At 33.8% G+C, this 17,737-nt stretch overlaps 1 protein-coding gene across 2 annotated transcripts in view; it reads right to left on the bottom strand.

The window, feature by feature from the left end:
- The window catches only part of LOC139491598 (NADP-dependent malic enzyme-like), a 48,567-nt gene that overhangs the window by 23,059 nt on the left and 7,771 nt on the right, over positions 1 to 17,737 (bottom strand). For both annotated transcript variants that reach the window (XM_071279360.1, XM_071279361.1), the window contains exons 3-9: positions 16,334 to 16,617; positions 15,215 to 15,290; positions 5,174 to 5,335; positions 2,576 to 2,679; positions 1,408 to 1,517; positions 995 to 1,092; positions 553 to 666 (exon numbers count right to left, since the gene is read on the bottom strand). In XM_071279360.1, coding sequence (XP_071135461.1) covers positions 553 to 666; positions 995 to 1,092; positions 1,408 to 1,517; positions 2,576 to 2,679; positions 5,174 to 5,335; positions 15,215 to 15,290; positions 16,334 to 16,617 — 948 coding nt within the window. The remainder of the gene's footprint in view (positions 1 to 552; positions 667 to 994; positions 1,093 to 1,407; positions 1,518 to 2,575; positions 2,680 to 5,173; positions 5,336 to 15,214; positions 15,291 to 16,333; positions 16,618 to 17,737) is intronic.

Raw genomic sequence — 17,737 nt, 5'->3', positions numbered from 1 at the left:
TCGCAATTTCCCGTCGATATGTACAACTACATAGTATGTCCTTATTATCTGAAAAGGTTTCGTGAAATTCTGTTGTGTGGTTTGAGAGGAGTTGCGATGACAAGAAACAGGACTGACGGACTGACGGACGGACGGACGGACGGGTCAAAAACATTATACCCTCCGCAACTTCGTTGTGTGGGGTATAATAAGGGTTCAAATGGTTTACATGCATATCCAGATTTATAATAGAACATGTTGTTATGAATTGAAAATCAACCATGCTTTTTTAACCTACTCTTATTCAAGTGAGAGGTTTAGCTAGCTATAAAACCAGGTTAAATCTACTATTTTGTACATAAAAAAAAAAATGTCTGTACCATTTAAGAAAGACAGCCTGAATAATCAAACGAAATAAATTTAAATGTAAATGCATGGCAAGGTAAAATTAAATGTGTCTTTTGATCCCCTACATATTTTATCCCAGAACAGCCTTTTTAAACAGTCCCTGCCTAATCAATTGATATGTTGCCATACACAATTACTTTCTACAGTAACTGAAACATATGTTACCTTAACAAGTAGTCCTCTTGAATCTACCATCCATATTCTGCTGATGGCCTCTTCGTGGGAGACACCCTCATCTTCCATTGCTAAAGAAATAAGATGAGCTATGCCTATATTGGCCTAAAAAATAAAAATTCAAAATAGTTCATTTAAAAAATTAAGTTGTATGATAATGTTTTTGTGACTATGATATCTAAGTTATTGAGGATCCTAAAGCTAGTTAAATGTTATCACAATAAAAAATAAAATGAAACAAAAATGAAATTAATATCTACTGATCTGAACAATATTAGTTTTTACTCATGAATGCATTGTATCTTTGCATCACCATAATTGTATCCTTTGTTTATTACTTGATCAGTGCTTCAAACTGATAAAATGATAGAATTTAATGGTTTGAAATTTTTGTAAATTATGATAAATGAGAAAATATTTACAAAGAAATTACCTCTCCAGCTCCTTGGAACAAGTAAGTGTTTTCAGACAACTTTTTCCCTGTGATCCTCATAGAGGCAATGATACCAGCAGCAGCTACTGATGCTGTGCCTGTAAATATAAAAACATTTCAAACTTTTAACTATAAGCAAATTCTAGGCTTTCATATACATATATTTTTTTAAAGTGTGGTTATTCATCAATGAAGAGGTGAAATATGCATAAAACACAGTAAATATTACAATTTTATCTTAGCAAGTGCCTGAAAAAGTAACATTTCTGGCTTTGGTACATTCAGATAAACATACAGAGAGACGGACTAACAGAGGGGTACCCTTATACAGTTGGTCTATGAAAGGGAAATGAAAAACAAAAGGCACCAAGATTATAAGCAGGCTATTTACAATAAGAACATTTCAGACTTACCTTGTATGTCATCATTAAACATACAATAGTTGTCTCTATATTTCTCCAAAAATCTAAATGCATTGTTGTTGGCAAAATCCTCAAACTGAATCAATGTGTCAATACCATATCTGAAAAGAGAAAAAGACTAACTAATGGCATGTTCAAACATTTATACACATCCAATGTTTACTAACAGTTTACTTTTTTACTTAATTTAAAAGATTGCCTGACATATATATAACTCTGAGAATATAATTCAACAAAAGTAGGCAAATTAGTTTGTAGTAACATTCACTTTGAACATGTAATTGTGATCATCAAATTTTAAAACCAAAATCAGACCTGTATCTACAACCTATAAGTTTTAAATGTAAAAATGTATGAGTATAATCCTTTGAGAGTTCAAAGACCTTAATATCTGTATTTTGCTGTTTTAATGCTTTTAAGACACAGAATCCTATTCTGGAAATCAACCAAAGTTCTTTCTCAACCTCCAACATTCAATTTAGTGGAACACTCCTTCTAAAGTACAAAGTGGATTTCATATTTAATAAATCACAACAGACCTGAGTTTGAAAATAGTTAAAAGCTTTAAGACTGGATGTTTTTAATACATGTAATAATGAAACAAGTTTAAACAAGAATGTGTCCCAAGTACACGGATGCCCCACTCGCACTATCATTTTCTATGTTCAGTGGACTGTGAAATTGGGTCAAAACTTTAATTTGGAATTAAAATTAGAAAGATCATATCATAGGGAACATGTGTACTAAGTTTCAAGTTGATTAGACTTCAACTTCTTCAAAAACTACCTTGACCAAAAACTTTAACCTGAAGCGAACGGACGCACAGACGGACGAACGGAGGCACAGACCAGAAAACATAATGCCCCTCTACTATCGTAGGTGGGGCATAAAAAGACTTGCATGAAGGTTACAAACAAGTAAGTCTAATTGGGAAACCCCAGACTTCATTAAATCATGGCAACCAGTTTTTATTGGTGGACAAAAACATGAAAAAGGCAGTACATGCAGAGAACCATGGACATCAAAATTCATGGCAACCAGTTTTTATTGTGGGACAGAAGAGAAATACCTGAAGAGAGCCACTTACATTCAGCTGATAAATTAAAAGATAACAATAAAAAATGTGGCATGAGTTCTAATTTTTATTGGTTTGAATTACCTTTTAATGAGAGCTTGCATAAATTCATCAATAAAGTCATCATACTGTTTCCCTGTTACTCTGGGATTTCTGTTACCTATATATAATGGATCCTCTTGAAGTTTCTGAAAAAATTCACAAAAAAATTCTCACATTGGAAAAACAACAGCCCAAGAAGCCAACACTCTTATGACTGTCATAAAAAATAAATCTGAAAATTAAACAGACAGTGTTGACAGCAATTGGTACTTTAGAATAAAACCAGGTGCTCCGCAAGCGTGATACAGCTCTGAATTTGGATTGTGATCAAATTTTTGACATTACATGGTTTTTCTTTACACAAAACAAATGTCAAGATTTTACAAATCAATTAAAGATTTCTTCTTCAAACTTTTTAAATCTAAAATTAAATAGTTGACACAGCATAGGTTTCTGACACAGAATGAATGTGGTCTAATGAACATAAAAGTTTTTTTTTTGCCTTTGAGCAATTCACTATGCTGTTGAATATTAATCCTCTCAAAAAAATGTTTGAAGAAATTTTCTTTTTATTTATGAAATCTGAAATGAGAAAAATTTAACCCCCCCCCCCTTTTTTTCACATCCCCGCTTCCCTTTTTTTTCAAAACTGATATCAATTCAAATTTCTAATGGAGTTTGCAACAATAACTACTCTTTTAAATACATCATAAAATATTAAAATGTAAAATAAAGTGTTTGTTATCACTGAATGGTAAAGATTGGTTGGTAGTAAAAGTGAATATACATTGTTTATTGTATAAAACAATAAAAAAAAACTTCATCAGCAACATTTTATATTGGCAAATTTCCAATGAAGTTATTTACATAAAGTTATTGGCAAATAAAAATAGAAAATGACATCATAGTCATGTCTGGCAAATTTCCAACATATATTATCAACTACTATTCTATACAAAGAAAGATAACTCCAATTGAAAATTAATTGCTATTGCACAATATTGTGCAATTAGATATTTCTTGCTATTGTGCAATACTGTGCAATTGAAAATTTCTTGCTATTGCACAATACTTGATATGGAATCCTGATTAGGACCAACTTGAAAACTGGGCCCATAATCAAAAATCAAAGTACATATTTAGATAAAGCATATCAAATAAGCCCAAGAATTTAATTTTTGTTAAAATCAAACTTAGTTTAATTTTGGACCCTTTGGACCTTAATGTAGACCAATTTGAAAACTGGACCAAAAATTAAGAATCTACATACACAGTTAGATTTGGCATATCAAAGAACCCCAATTATTCAATTTTTGATGAAAACAAACAAAGTTTAATTTTGGACCCCAATTTGGACTAACTTGAAAACTAGGCCAATAATTAAAAATCTAAGTACATTTTTAAATTCAGCATATCAAAGAACCCCAAGGATTTAATTTTTGTTAAAATCAAACTAAGTTTAATTTTGGACCCTTTGGACCTTAATGTAGACCAATTTGAAAACGGGACCAAAAATTAAGAATCTACATACATAGTTAGATTCGGCATATCAAAGAACCCCAATTATTCAATTTTTGATGAAATCACACAAAGTTCAATTTTGGACCCTTTGGGCCTCTTATTCCTAAACTGTTAGGACCAAAACTCCCAAAATCAAACCCAACCTTCCTTTTATGGTCATAAACCTTGTGTTTAAATTTCATAGATTTCTATTTACTTATACTAAAGTTATGGTGCAAAAACCAAGAATAATGCTTATTTGGGCCCTTTTTTGGCCCTTAATTCCTAAACTGTTGGAACCAAAACTCCCAAAATCAATCCCAACCTTCCTTTTGTGGTCATAAACCTTGTATCAAAATTTCATAGATTTCTATTCACTTAAACTAAAGTTATAGTGCGAAAACCAAGAAAATGCTTATTTGGGCCCTTTTTGGCCCCTAATTCCTAAAATGTTGGGACCAAAACTCCCAAAATCAATCCCAACCTTCCTTTTGTGGTCATAAACCTTGTGTTAAAATTTCATTGATTTCTATTCACTTTTACTAAAGTTAGAGTGTGAAAACTAAAAGTATTCGGACGACGACGACGACGACGACGCCAACGTGATAGCAATATACGACCAAAAAATTAAAATTTTTGCGGTCGTATAAAAATCATACACGAGTAAACAAATTAAAAAAAAAATGGGGTTCAAAAAAGGAAAACAACTGAAGGATCTGGGAACTTTTTTTATACAGCTTGAAGTAAATTTCCAAGGTATCCTTACCATTTCAGGTAATGTGAGTATTGAACAGAACCACATGACAGTATAACTCTTACAACACCTCTTTTCTACAAACTTGGAAAACAGTATCTCATAAGGTTTCTGCCCTATTGTATCTCAGAATCATGGCTTACAAAATGGTAATATTTTTAGGACATGCCAGATGGTTTTGTTCAATTCAAATGAGACAGACATATAAAATTAGTTTGCCCTTTTTTGTCATTAAAGGCATTTATAGAATTGAAATTTCTACATTTTACCAGCTATTTATTGGTAAAAATACAAATGGCCATTAAAGTTTATAATTGTTGCAATCTGTTTTAAACAGATATCTTGGTCAAATTTTAGTTTTGTATACAAACAAATTCATATCATACCTTATTATTAGTTCCTACATCCAACATGACTGGAAGTGTATGTTCTGGTGGAATTCCTCCCAAGGCTGTATACAGAGCTAGTTTTCCTACAGGTATTCCCATCCCATAGGCTCCCAAATCTCCTAGTCCTAATATCCTTTCTCCATCTGTTGCAACTACAGCCTACAATTGAAAATACCAGGATGAACTCAATGGGAAAGATTAAATCTCAGAAACTAATAGTCTATCTTTGTGTAAATGTGATTAGTAACCCAAGAATAACAAGAAATGATTGTTACAGGATGCTGTTATCAAGTCTCAACAAAATTCCCATATGTATAAACCCCATAAGGACTCTCCGCATTGAATAAAATGTAGGAAAAAAGTTTGAGGTCAAAGGGCAAGGACACAACTATAATCAAATTTGGCGATGAAGTTGTATTTTGATAGAATTTCATCATGGTCCTACAAATGTGTTAAAAAGCTAAGTTACTATTTAAGTGTCCAGTGGCGTAGCCAGGCTTGAAATGATGTCGATGTTTCGGGGAGCGGAGCTAGGCGAAAATTTTTTTGGATCTTTTTATACAGAAAAATATTTTTTATTTAAGCACATGTACTCCCCCAGAATCCGACACTAGCATGACTAGTTAGATTTTTGTTTAAATTCAAAATAACCACCAATTCATATATTTATATTTTTAACCAAATTTTATTGTTTCCTCGAAACTACCATCATTCAATTCATAAATATTTGATGTAAAGTTTCCCACCCAATCTTATATTTGACATAAACTAGAGGCTCTAAAGAGCCTGTGTCGCTCACCTTGGTCTATGTGCATATTAAACAAAGGACACAAATGGATTCATGACAAAATTGTATTTTGGTGATGGTGATGTGTTTGAAGTTCTTACTTTACTGAACGATTTTGCTTCTTACAATTAAATCTATCATGAACTTTGCCCATTAGTAACAGAGAACTATATTTGGTAAAAATTTACATAAATTTACCAAATTAATGAAAATTGTTAAAAATTGACTATAAAGGGCAATAACTCCTTAAGGGGTCAATTGACCATTTAGGTCATGTTGACTTATTTGTAGATCTTACTTTGCTGAACATTATTGCTGTTTACAGTTTATCGCTATCTATAATAGTATTCAAGATAACCAAAAACGGCAAAATTTCTTTAAAAATTACCAATTGGAGGGCAGCAACCCAACAACCAGTTGTCCAATTCATCTGAAAAATTCAGGGCAGATAGATATTGACTTGATTAACAATTTAACTTCTTGTCAGATTTGCTCTAGATGCTTTGGTTTCATAGTTATAAGCAAAAAACTGCATTTTACCCCTATGTTCTATTTTTAGCCGTGGCGGCCATCTTGGTTGAATGGCCAGGTCATCGGACACATTTTTCAAACTAGATACCCCAAAGATGATTGTGGCCTAGTAGTTTCAGTGGAGATTTTGTAAAAGATTACTTAGATTTATGAAAAATGGTTAAAGATTGACTATAAAGGGCAATAACTCCTAAAGGGGTCAACTGACCATTTTGGTCATGTTGACTTATTTGTAGATCTTACTTTGCTGAACATTATTGCTGTTTACAATTTATCTCTATCTATAATAATATTCAAGATAATAACCAGAAACAGCAAAATTTCCTCAAAATTACCAATTCAGGGGCAGCAACCCAACAACCGATTGACCGATTCATCTGAAAATTTCAGGGCAGATAGTTCTTGACCTGATAAACATTTTTATCCCATGTCAGATTTCCTCAAAATGCTTTGGTTTTTGAGTTATAAGCCAAAAACTGCATTTTACCCCTATGTTCTATTTTTAGCGGTGGCGGCCATCTTGGTTGGTTGACCAGGTCACGCCACACATTTTTTAAACTAGATACCCCAAAGATGATTGTGGCCAAGTTTGGATTAATTTGGCCAAGTAGTTTCAGAGGAGAAGATTTTTGTAAAAGATTACTTTAATTTTTGAAAAATGGTTAAAAATTGACTATAAAGGGCAATAACTCCTAAACGGGTCAACTGACCATTTTGGTCATTTTGACTTATTTGTAGATCTTACTTTGCTGAACATTATTGCTGTTTACAGTTTATCTCTATCTATAATAATATTCAAGATAATAACCAAAAACAGCAAAATTTCCTCAAAATTACCAATTCAGGGGCAGCAACCCAACAACCGATTGACCGATTCATCTGAAAATTTTAGGGCAGATAGATCTTGACCTGATAAACATTTTTATCCATGTCAGATTTCCTCAAAATGCTTTGGTTTTTGAGTTATAAGCCAAAAACTGCATTTTACCCCTTTGTTCTATTTTTAGCCGTGGCGGCCATCTTGGTTGGTTGACCAGGTCACGCCACACATTTTTTAAACTAGATACCCCAAAGATGATTGTGGCCAAGTTTGGATTAATTTGGCCAAGTAGTTTCAGAGGAGAAGATTTTTGTAAAAGATTACTTTAATTAACGAAAAATGGTTAAAAATTGACTATAAAGGGCAATAACTCCTAAATGGGTCAACTGACCATTTTGGTCATGTTGACTTATTTGTAGATCTTACTTTGCTGAACATTATTGCTGGTTACAGTTTATCTCTAACTATAATAATATTCAAGATAATAACCAAAAACACCAAAATTTCTTCAAAATTACCAATTCAGGGGCAGCAACCCAACAACCGATTGACCGATTCATCTGAAAATTTCAGGGCAGATAGATCTTGACCTGATAAACATTTTTACCCCTTGTCAGATTTGCTCTAAATGCTTTGGTTTTTGAGTTATAAGCCAAAAACTGCATTTTACCCCTATGTTCTATTTTTAGCCGTGGCGGCCATCTTGGTTGGTTGACCGGGTCACGCCACACATTTTTTAAACTAGATACCCCAATGATGATTGTGGCCAAGTTTGGTTTGATTTGGCCCAGTAGTTTCAGAGGAGAAGATTTTTGTAAAAGTTAACGACGACGGACGACGACGACGGACGACGGACGACGACGGACGCCAAGTGATGAGAAAAGCTCACTTGGCCCTTCGGGCCAGGTGAGCTAAAAATGGACCCCATTACAGCGGCACTTCTGTATAATTTAGGAACTTTGGAATATAGGAACTGAAGTGACTTCTCTTTCCAGGAATTTGAGTCTACAACCTTAGGTTTTTGATTTTTGATTACTGAGCTTAACGCGTTGCAGGAGACATAAAAATACCGGGCACGTCCGATTGTCTGGTCTTGATAGCACTCTCATTTGTACAATTCTTGTTAGATTAAGTGAAACTCATATCTTAAGCAATGTCTTTGACAATTAGGAAAATAAGTCGTAATCAAATATTTTTAACCAGTTATGACCCTTTGAAATATAAATTGTAATGGAAACATTTCATTTGCTGTGAAGCTTTTATTTCTCTTAAGATACTGAAAAGAGAAAAGAAAAAGAAACTAGAGGCTCTAAAGAGCCTGTGTCGCTCACCTTGGTCTATGTGCATATTAAACAAAGGACACAAATGGATTCATGACAAAATTGCATTTTGGTGATGGTGATGTGTTTGAAGTTCTTACTTTACTGAACGATTTTGCTTCTTACAATTATATCTATAATGAACTTTGCCCATTAGTAACAGAGAACTATATTTGGTAAAAATTTACATATATTTACCAAATTAATGAAAATTGTTAAAAATTGACTATAAAGGGCAAAAACTCCTTAAGGGGTCAATTGACCATTTAGGTCATGTTGACTTATTTGTAGATCTTACTTTGCTGAACATTATTGCTGTTTACAGTTTATCGCTATCTATAATAGTATTCAAGATAACCAAAAACGGCAAAATTTCTTTAAAAATTACCAATTGGAGGGCAGCAACCCAACAACCAGTTGTCCAATTCATCTGAAAAATTCAGGGCAGATAGATATTGACTTGATTAACAATTTAACTTCTTGTCAGATTTGCTCTAGATGCTTTGAATTCATAGTTATAAGCCAAAAACTGCATTTTACCCCTATGTTCTATTTTTAGCCGTGGCGGCCATCTTGGTTGAATGGCCAGGTCATCGGACACATTTTTCAAACTAGATACCCCAAAGATGATTGTGGCCTAGTAGTTTCAGTGGAGATTTTGTAAAAGATTACTTAGATTTATGAAAAATGGTTAAAAATTGACTATAAAGGGCAATAACTCCTAAAGGGGTCAACTGACCATTTTGGTCATGTTGACTTATTTGTAGATCTTACTTTGCTGAACATTATTGCTGTTTACAATTTATCTCTATCTATAATAATATTCAAGATAATAACCAAAAACAGCAAAATTTCCTCAAAATTACCAATTCAGGGGCAGCAACCCAACAACCGATTGACCGATTCATCTGAAAATTTCAGGGCAGATAGATCTTGACCTGATAAACATTTTTATCCCATTTAGATTTCCTCAAAATGCTTTGGTTTTTGAGTTATAAGCCAAAAACTGCATTTTACCCCTATGTTCTATTTTTAGCGGTGGCGGCCATCTTGGTTGGTTAACCAGGTCACGCCACACATTTTTTAAACTAGATACCCCAAAGATGATTGTGGCCAAGTTTGGATTAATTTGGCCAAGTAGTTTCAGAGGAGAAGATTTTTGTAAAAGATTACTTTAATTTTTGAAAAATGGTTAAAAATTGACTATAAAGGGCAATAACTCCTAAACGGGTCAACTGACCATTTTGGTCACTTTGACTTATTTGTAGATCTTACTTTGCTGAACATTATTGCTGTTTACAGTTTATCTCTATCTATAATAATATTCAAGATAATAACCAAAAACAGCAAAATTTCCTCAAAATTACCAATTCAGGGGCAGCAACCCAACAACCGATTGACCGATTCATCTGAAAATTTTAGGGCAGATAGATCTTGACCTGATAAACATTTTTATCCATGTCAGATTTCCTCAAAATGCTTTGGTTTTTGAGTTATAAGCCAAAAACTGCATTTTACCCCTTTGTTCTATTTTTAGCCGTGGCGGCCATCTTGGTTGGTTGACCAGGTCACGCCACACATTTTTTAAACTAGATACCCCAAAGATGATTGTGGCCAAGTTTGGATTAATTTGGCCAAGTAGTTTCAGAGGAGAAGATTTTTGTAAAAGATTACTTTAATTAACGAAAAATGGTTAAAAATTGACTATAAAGGGCAATAACTCCTAAATGGGTCAACTGACCATTTTGGTCATGTTGACTTATTTGTAGATCTTACTTTGCTGAACATTATTGCTGGTTACAGTTTATCTCTAACTATAATAATATTCAAGATAATAACCAAAAACACCAAAATTTCTTCAAAATTACCAATTCAGGGGCAGCAACCCAACAACCGATTGACCGATTCATCTGAAAATTTCAGGGCAGATAGATCTTGACCTGATAAACATTTTTACCCCTTGTCAGATTTGCTCTAAATGCTTTGGTTTTTGAGTTATAAGCCAAAAACTGCATTTTACCCCTATGTTCTATTTTTAGCCGTGGCGGCCATCTTGGTTGGTTGACCGGGTCACGCCACACATTTTTTAAACTAGATACCCCAATGATGATTGTGGCCAAGTTTGGTTTGATTTGGCCCAGTAGTTTCAGAGGAGAAGATTTTTGTAAAAGTTAACGACGACGGACGACGACGACGGACGACGGACGACGACGGACGCCAAGTGATGAGAAAAGCTCACTTGGCCCTTCGGGCCAGGTGAGCTAAAAATGGACCCCATTACAGCGGCACTTCTGTATAATTTAGGAACTTCGGAATATAGGAACTGAAGTGACTTCTCTTTCCAGGAATTTGAGTCTACAACCTTAGGTTTTTGATTTTTGATTACTGAGCTTAACGCGTTGCAGGAGACATAAAAATACCGGGCACGTCCGATTGTCTGGTCTTGATAGCACTCTCATTTGTACAATTCTTGTTAGATTAAGTGAAACTCATATCTTAAGCAATGTCTTTGACAATTAGGAAAATAAGTCGTAATCAAATATTTTTAACCAGTTATGACCCTTTGAAATATAAATTGTAATGGAAACATTTCATTTGCTGTGAAGCTTTTATTTCTCTTAAGATACTGAAAAGAGAAAAGAAAAAGAAACTAGAGGCTCTAAAGAGCCTGTGTCGCTCACCTTGGTCTATGTGCATATTAAACAAAGGACACAAATGGATTCATGACAAAATTGCATTTTGGTGATGGTGATGTGTTTGAAGTTCTTACTTTACTGAACGATTTTGCTTCTTACAATTATATCTATAATGAACTTTGCCCATTAGTAACAGAGAACTATATTTGGTAAAAATTTACATATATTTACCAAATTAATGAAAATTGTTAAAAATTGACTATAAAGGGCAAAAACTCCTTAAGGGGTCAATTGACCATTTAGGTCATGTTGACTTATTTGTAGATCTTACTTTGCTGAACATTATTGCTGTTTACAGTTTATCGCTATCTATAATAGTATTCAAGATAACCAAAAACGGCAAAATTTCTTTAAAAATTACCAATTGGAGGGCAGCAACCCAACAACCAGTTGTCCAATTCATCTGAAAAATTCAGGGCAGATAGATATTGACTTGATTAACAATTTAACTTCTTGTCAGATTTGCTCTAGATGCTTTGAATTCATAGTTATAAGCCAAAAACTGCATTTTACCCCTATGTTCTATTTTTAGCCGTGGCGGCCATCTTGGTTGAATGGCCAGGTCATCGGACACATTTTTCAAACTAGATACCCCAAAGATGATTGTGGCCTAGTAGTTTCAGTGGAGATTTTGTAAAAGATTACTTAGATTTATGAAAAATGGTTAAAAATTGACTATAAAGGGCAATAACTCCTAAAGGGGTCAACTGACCATTTTGGTCATGTTGACTTATTTGTAGATCTTACTTTGCTGAACATTATTGCTGTTTACAATTTATCTCTATCTATAATAATATTCAAGATAATAACCAAAAACAGCAAAATTTCCTCAAAATTACCAATTCAGGGGCAGCAACCCAACAACCGATTGACCGATTCATCTGAAAATTTCAGGGCAGATAGATCTTGACCTGATAAACATTTTTATCCCATTTAGATTTCCTCAAAATGCTTTGGTTTTTGAGTTATAAGCCAAAAACTGCATTTTACCCCTATGTTCTATTTTTAGCGGTGGCGGCCATCTTGGTTGGTTAACCAGGTCACGCCACACATTTTTTAAACTAGATACCCCAAAGATGATTGTGGCCAAGTTTGGATTAATTTGGCCCAGTAGTTTCAGAGGAGAAGATTTTTGTAAAAGATTAATTTAATTTATGAAAAATGGTTAAAATTGACTATAAAGGGCAATAACTCCTAAACGGGTCAACTGACCATTTTGGTCATGTTGACTTATTTGTAGATCTTACTTTGCTGAACATTATTGCTGTTTACAGTTTATCTCTATCTATAATAATATTCAAGATAATAACCAAAAACAGCAAAATTTCCTCAAAATTACCAATTCAGGGGCAGCAACCCAACAACCGATTGACTGATTCATCTGAAAATTTCAGGGCAGATAGATCTTGACCTGATAAACATTTTTATCCCGTCAGATTTCCCCAAAAGATTTGGTTTTTGAGTTATAAGCCAAAAACTGCATTTTACCCCTTTGTTCTATTTTTAGCCGTGGCGGCCATCTTGGTTGGTTGACCAGGTCACGCCACACATTTTTTAAACTAGATACCCCAAAGATGATTGTGGCCAAGTTTGGATTAATTTGGCCCAGTAGTTTCAGAGGAGAAGATTTTTGTAAAAGATTACTTTAATTAACGAAAAATGGTTAAAAATTGACTATAAAGGGCAATAACTCCTAAACGGGTCAACTGACCATTTTGGTCATGTTGACTTATTTGTAGATCTTACTTTGCTGAACATTATTGCTGTTTACAGTTTATCTATAATAATATTCAAGATAATAACCAAAAACAGCAAAATTTCCTCAAAATTACCAATTCAGGGGCAGCAACCCAACAACCGATTGACCGATTCATCTGAAAATTTCAGGGCAGATAGATCTTGACCTGATAAACATTTTTACCCCATGTCAGATTTGCTCTAAATGCTTTGGTTTTTGAGTTATAAGCCAAAAACTGCATTTTACCCCTATGTTCTATTTTTAGCCGTGGCGGCCATCTTGGTTGGTTGACCGGGTCACGCCACACATTTTTTAAACTAGATACCCCAATGATGATTGTGGCCAAGTTTGGTTTGATTTGGCCCAGTAGTTTCAGAGGAGAAGATTTTTGTAAAAGTTAACGACGACGGACGACGACGACGGACGACGACGGACGACGGACGACGGACGCCGGACGCCGGACGCCGGACGCCAAGTGATGAGAAAAGCTCACTTGGCCCTTCGGGCCAGGTGAGCTAAAAAAGTGCTTTTTTAGTTATACCTTGTTCCTTGCCCTTCGATGGATAAAATATGACTATAATGTGCATGGCGGGGAACATTGGATCTTTGTTATTTACTGATTGAAAATAAAATTGGTATTTGAACCTAGATAGAAACTGGAATTCATAAGCCTCTGACTCATCACGATCTATTACAAATTGATTTTATTTTTATCACGTCGTTTACCATGTCGCAAGAAACACGATATGATATGGTGTTTTAGTTGTTAGTTGCTATAGTCAAATGAGAAGCCATCACTCCACTAGGTTCATGATTTTAGATGAAACATGTCCACAGGTCTGTGTATCAGTCCTTTACCCTTACCATAGCCGATGACGTAGACATTTTTACGAACAAAAGTTAACTTGGAACACTATTCTGCGATTCAACTATCTTATTTACATAAACTAAATTATCCTAAATGTAAGACCAGGCATACTGCTTCGAAAATGACTGGACGTTATCCTCATATCCTCAGCCTTGTTACATTTGGATACTTCCGAGTTAAACTGCTGCTATTTTTATTTTATTTTTGTCAAAATGATGTGGATGCTTGAGCATCCAACCAAGCATACATGCAAGCTACGCCACTGGTGTCCAATACGCTACACCAATCAAACTGCAAATGTGACGGCAAATGGTCACTATAAATCAGGTCATAATGGAACAAGTAATCAAGTGTAAAAGATACATTTCATCATAACATACATAAAGTTTAGGTATGGGAGTGATAAAATTTAACTTATCAATGTTTTTCTTTCCATAAAATAGAGAATGGAATATAAAACTAAAACATTTAAAAATAAGTAAGTCTTCCAAAGAAGACATATGAAGCCTGCCAACTCCAAATTATATATGTAACAAAAAGCAAAGTGGTTTGTTCATATCCCTGCACATTGGTCATTGATGAATAATTGTTTCATTGGCAATAATACCACTTTCTTATTTCAAATTGAAAAGTAAAAATGGTGAGGTTCATATTTTTGTATTTAAAAAATCACAAAAATCACTCTGATCGAAGCTAAAACTGGCATGTGGGCATCTTCATGAACAAAAATTTGTGTAAGTATGGTTGAATGCCGATTAACAATGCTTGATACTGATGACTACAGCCCATGTCAACAGAAGTGACTTCTATGTGTGACTACAGCATTGCTATCATGCAACACAAAAATCATCACTTTTTTCTAAATAAAACTTGAACGAATGAATCAGAAATATTTTGTATTTGATCTAAATGTGTTCAAATGGTTCAAAAAGCATGCCCATTTTTTTTAACTTGTTCGTTACCTTTGGTAAAGCCATATGCTGAAAGAATATGTCATACATTGTACATGATTTAAATTTCAAAGCCAGTATCTAAAGATGGTGAAAAATTACTGTGAAGATTAACATGATGAGGAACATGTAAACAATACATGAACTTACTCAGTGAAGATTTAACAATGGACAGATTGCATAGAGCAAACCAACACATTTTTATTCTCCAAGTTTAAGTTTATTAATTTTCACCAAAAAAATATAATTGAAGGAGAGCATTTTTCCCCATTTGCAGTTTTCAAAAGCTCTCGCTTATGAGTTGTATATCTATGAATTTTGTTTTTTACCTCTACATTCTCTTCGGGCCAGTTACAGATCATGTCATAAAGATGTCCTGCATCATGTATAGACAAGAAAAGTCCCCTGAAATATATATTTAACAATATGAAGATGTGGTATGATTGTCAATGAGACAACTCTTCACAAGAGACCAAATGACACAGAAATTAACAACTATGAAGTATATAGAGTGAAACAAGATGCAATTTTATAAACACTTAGAATTGATGATGTAAATTATATAAGTTTCATCCAATCTTTTTTATGTGTTGTAGTTGTTCATCTTTTTCCATTTGGATTCAAGACATACAAAATGCAAGTGTTTGTGATGCTGTATATGAGGGGGAGGACAGGGGGTACCTTCTCCCTTCTCCCATCCCTCTTCTCCTTTCTTCTACCCCTCTTCTCCTTAATTTTTTTTTTAATTTACCGGAAAAAAGAGATATTTTATTTTTTCATATTTTATTTTTTTCTCCTTTCTCCTACCCCCTTTCTCCCTGTCTCCCTTACCCCTGTCCTCCCCCTCGTATATAGTCCTTTAAACTCTCCAATAGTTCACACCATTTCTGCACATCTTTAATTTTTATGCTACAGAATTAATCAAAATTAAATTGATGATTTTCTTTAACTTTATGTCTAAAAGACTCATTCTGATAGGTGTTTATTTTTTTGAATTTCAATGATAATGTGTCATGTGTGGTACACGTTTTAAGATTTTATATGTTCAATTTTCAATTCCAAGTGATTTTAATTTTACCAAGTCCATTTTACATGTTTAGGCATGACTTGGTTCAGTTTTTTTTAAGTCTTTTTAAAAAATTAAGTGTGGACATCAGAATGTTTGTAGTCATTGTTGATTCATTCATAAATTCTTGAAACATTGGTAGATAAAGAACTTAATACAAAGTTGGAAAAACTTCCTTTTTAACCCCAACCATTGTCTACGATATAAGCATATAGACATACATGAGGTGGGGTTGAAATGGTAGCCTTTCCAGAGTATGGACACACAACATTTTTTTTATCATTAGTGGTCTTTTTTTTTTAAGAAATTTTGTGTTGATGTCTAATACACTAAATCACTTGTTACATGTATTTTACATTAGTTATTAACATGATTAACAAACCTAGGTTTCCTATATAATACACCATACTGCTGACAAGCTTTTCCAACAGTAGGTGTGTAAACAATTGGCATCATTTTCTCTGTGTATTGGGTCAGACATCTATAGAACAATTTCTCATTTCTGTCGGACAAAGACATCAAATAGGTGTACTTGTCAACATCTGTTGGCCTCTCTTCGAAATTTTTCAACACCCTGTTCATCTGTTGATCTTGTGTTACCACGGCAGCAGGGAGTAATCCATGTATTCCCATTAACTGCCTCTCTTTCAACGTAAAAGCATGACCCTATAAAATACAAATGTACAAATTAATTGCTTAAGATTTTAAAACTGAATTTGTTGTTTACATTTTGGTGAGAATTTTTTTTTACTTCACTTCCGAGAATTTCTTTGACCTAAGAAATACATGTACAATTGTTTATTACACAATAATTTTCAAATAACCTGACTGTCGTGTGTCAGATTAGAAAAGAAGGATTAACATGATTGAGACAATTTATTTATGCTGGGAGAGATGTAGCAAGTAATCTAAGAGGTCCCACCCAGTTCCCATTGAAACATAAAAGTAAACACATTAGTCAGGGGTACTACTTGTTCAAGTAGTTTCTTCATTCACTTAAAAAACTAGAGGCTTTAAAGAGCCTGTGTCGCTCACCTTGTTCTATGTGAATATTAAACAAAGGAAGAAGATGAATTCATGACAAAATTGTGTTTTGGTGATGATAATGTGTTTGTACATCTTACTTTACTGAACATTCTTGCTGTTTACAATTATCTCTATCTATAATGAACTTGGCCCAGTAGTTTCAGTAAAAAATGTTTGTAAAAATTTACAAATTTTATGAAAATTGTTAAAAATTGACTTTAAAGGACAATAACTCCTTAGGGGGTCAATTGACCATTTCAGTCATGTTGACTTATTTGTAAATCTTACTTTGCTGTACATTACTGCTGTTTAAAGTTTATCTCTATCTATAATAATATTCAAGATAATAACCCAAAACAGTAAAATTTCCTTAAAATTACCTAGGGGCAGCAACCCAACAACGGGTTGTCCGATTCATCCTAAAATTTCAGGGCAGATAGATTTTGACCTGATAAACAATTTAATCCATGTCAGATTTGCTCTAAATGCTTTGGTTTTTGAGTTATAAGCCAAAAACTGCATTTTACCCCTATGTTTTATTTTTAGCCATGACAGCCATCTTGGTTGGATGGCCGGTTCACCGGACACATTTTTTAAACTAGATACCCCAAAGATGATTGTGGCCAAGTTTGGATTAATTTGGCCCAGTAGTTTTAGAGAAGAAGATTTTAGTAAAAGATTACTAAGATTTACGAAAAATGGTTAAAAATTGACTGTAAAGGGCAATAACTCCTAAAGGGGTCAACTGACCATTTCGGTC

The sequence above is a fragment of the Mytilus edulis genome, chromosome 10 (assembly GCF_963676685.1).
Source record: "Mytilus edulis chromosome 10, xbMytEdul2.2, whole genome shotgun sequence".
Taxonomy (NCBI): Eukaryota; Metazoa; Mollusca; class Bivalvia; order Mytilida; family Mytilidae; genus Mytilus; species Mytilus edulis.
This window is presented reverse-complemented; position numbering and strand designations above follow the sequence as displayed.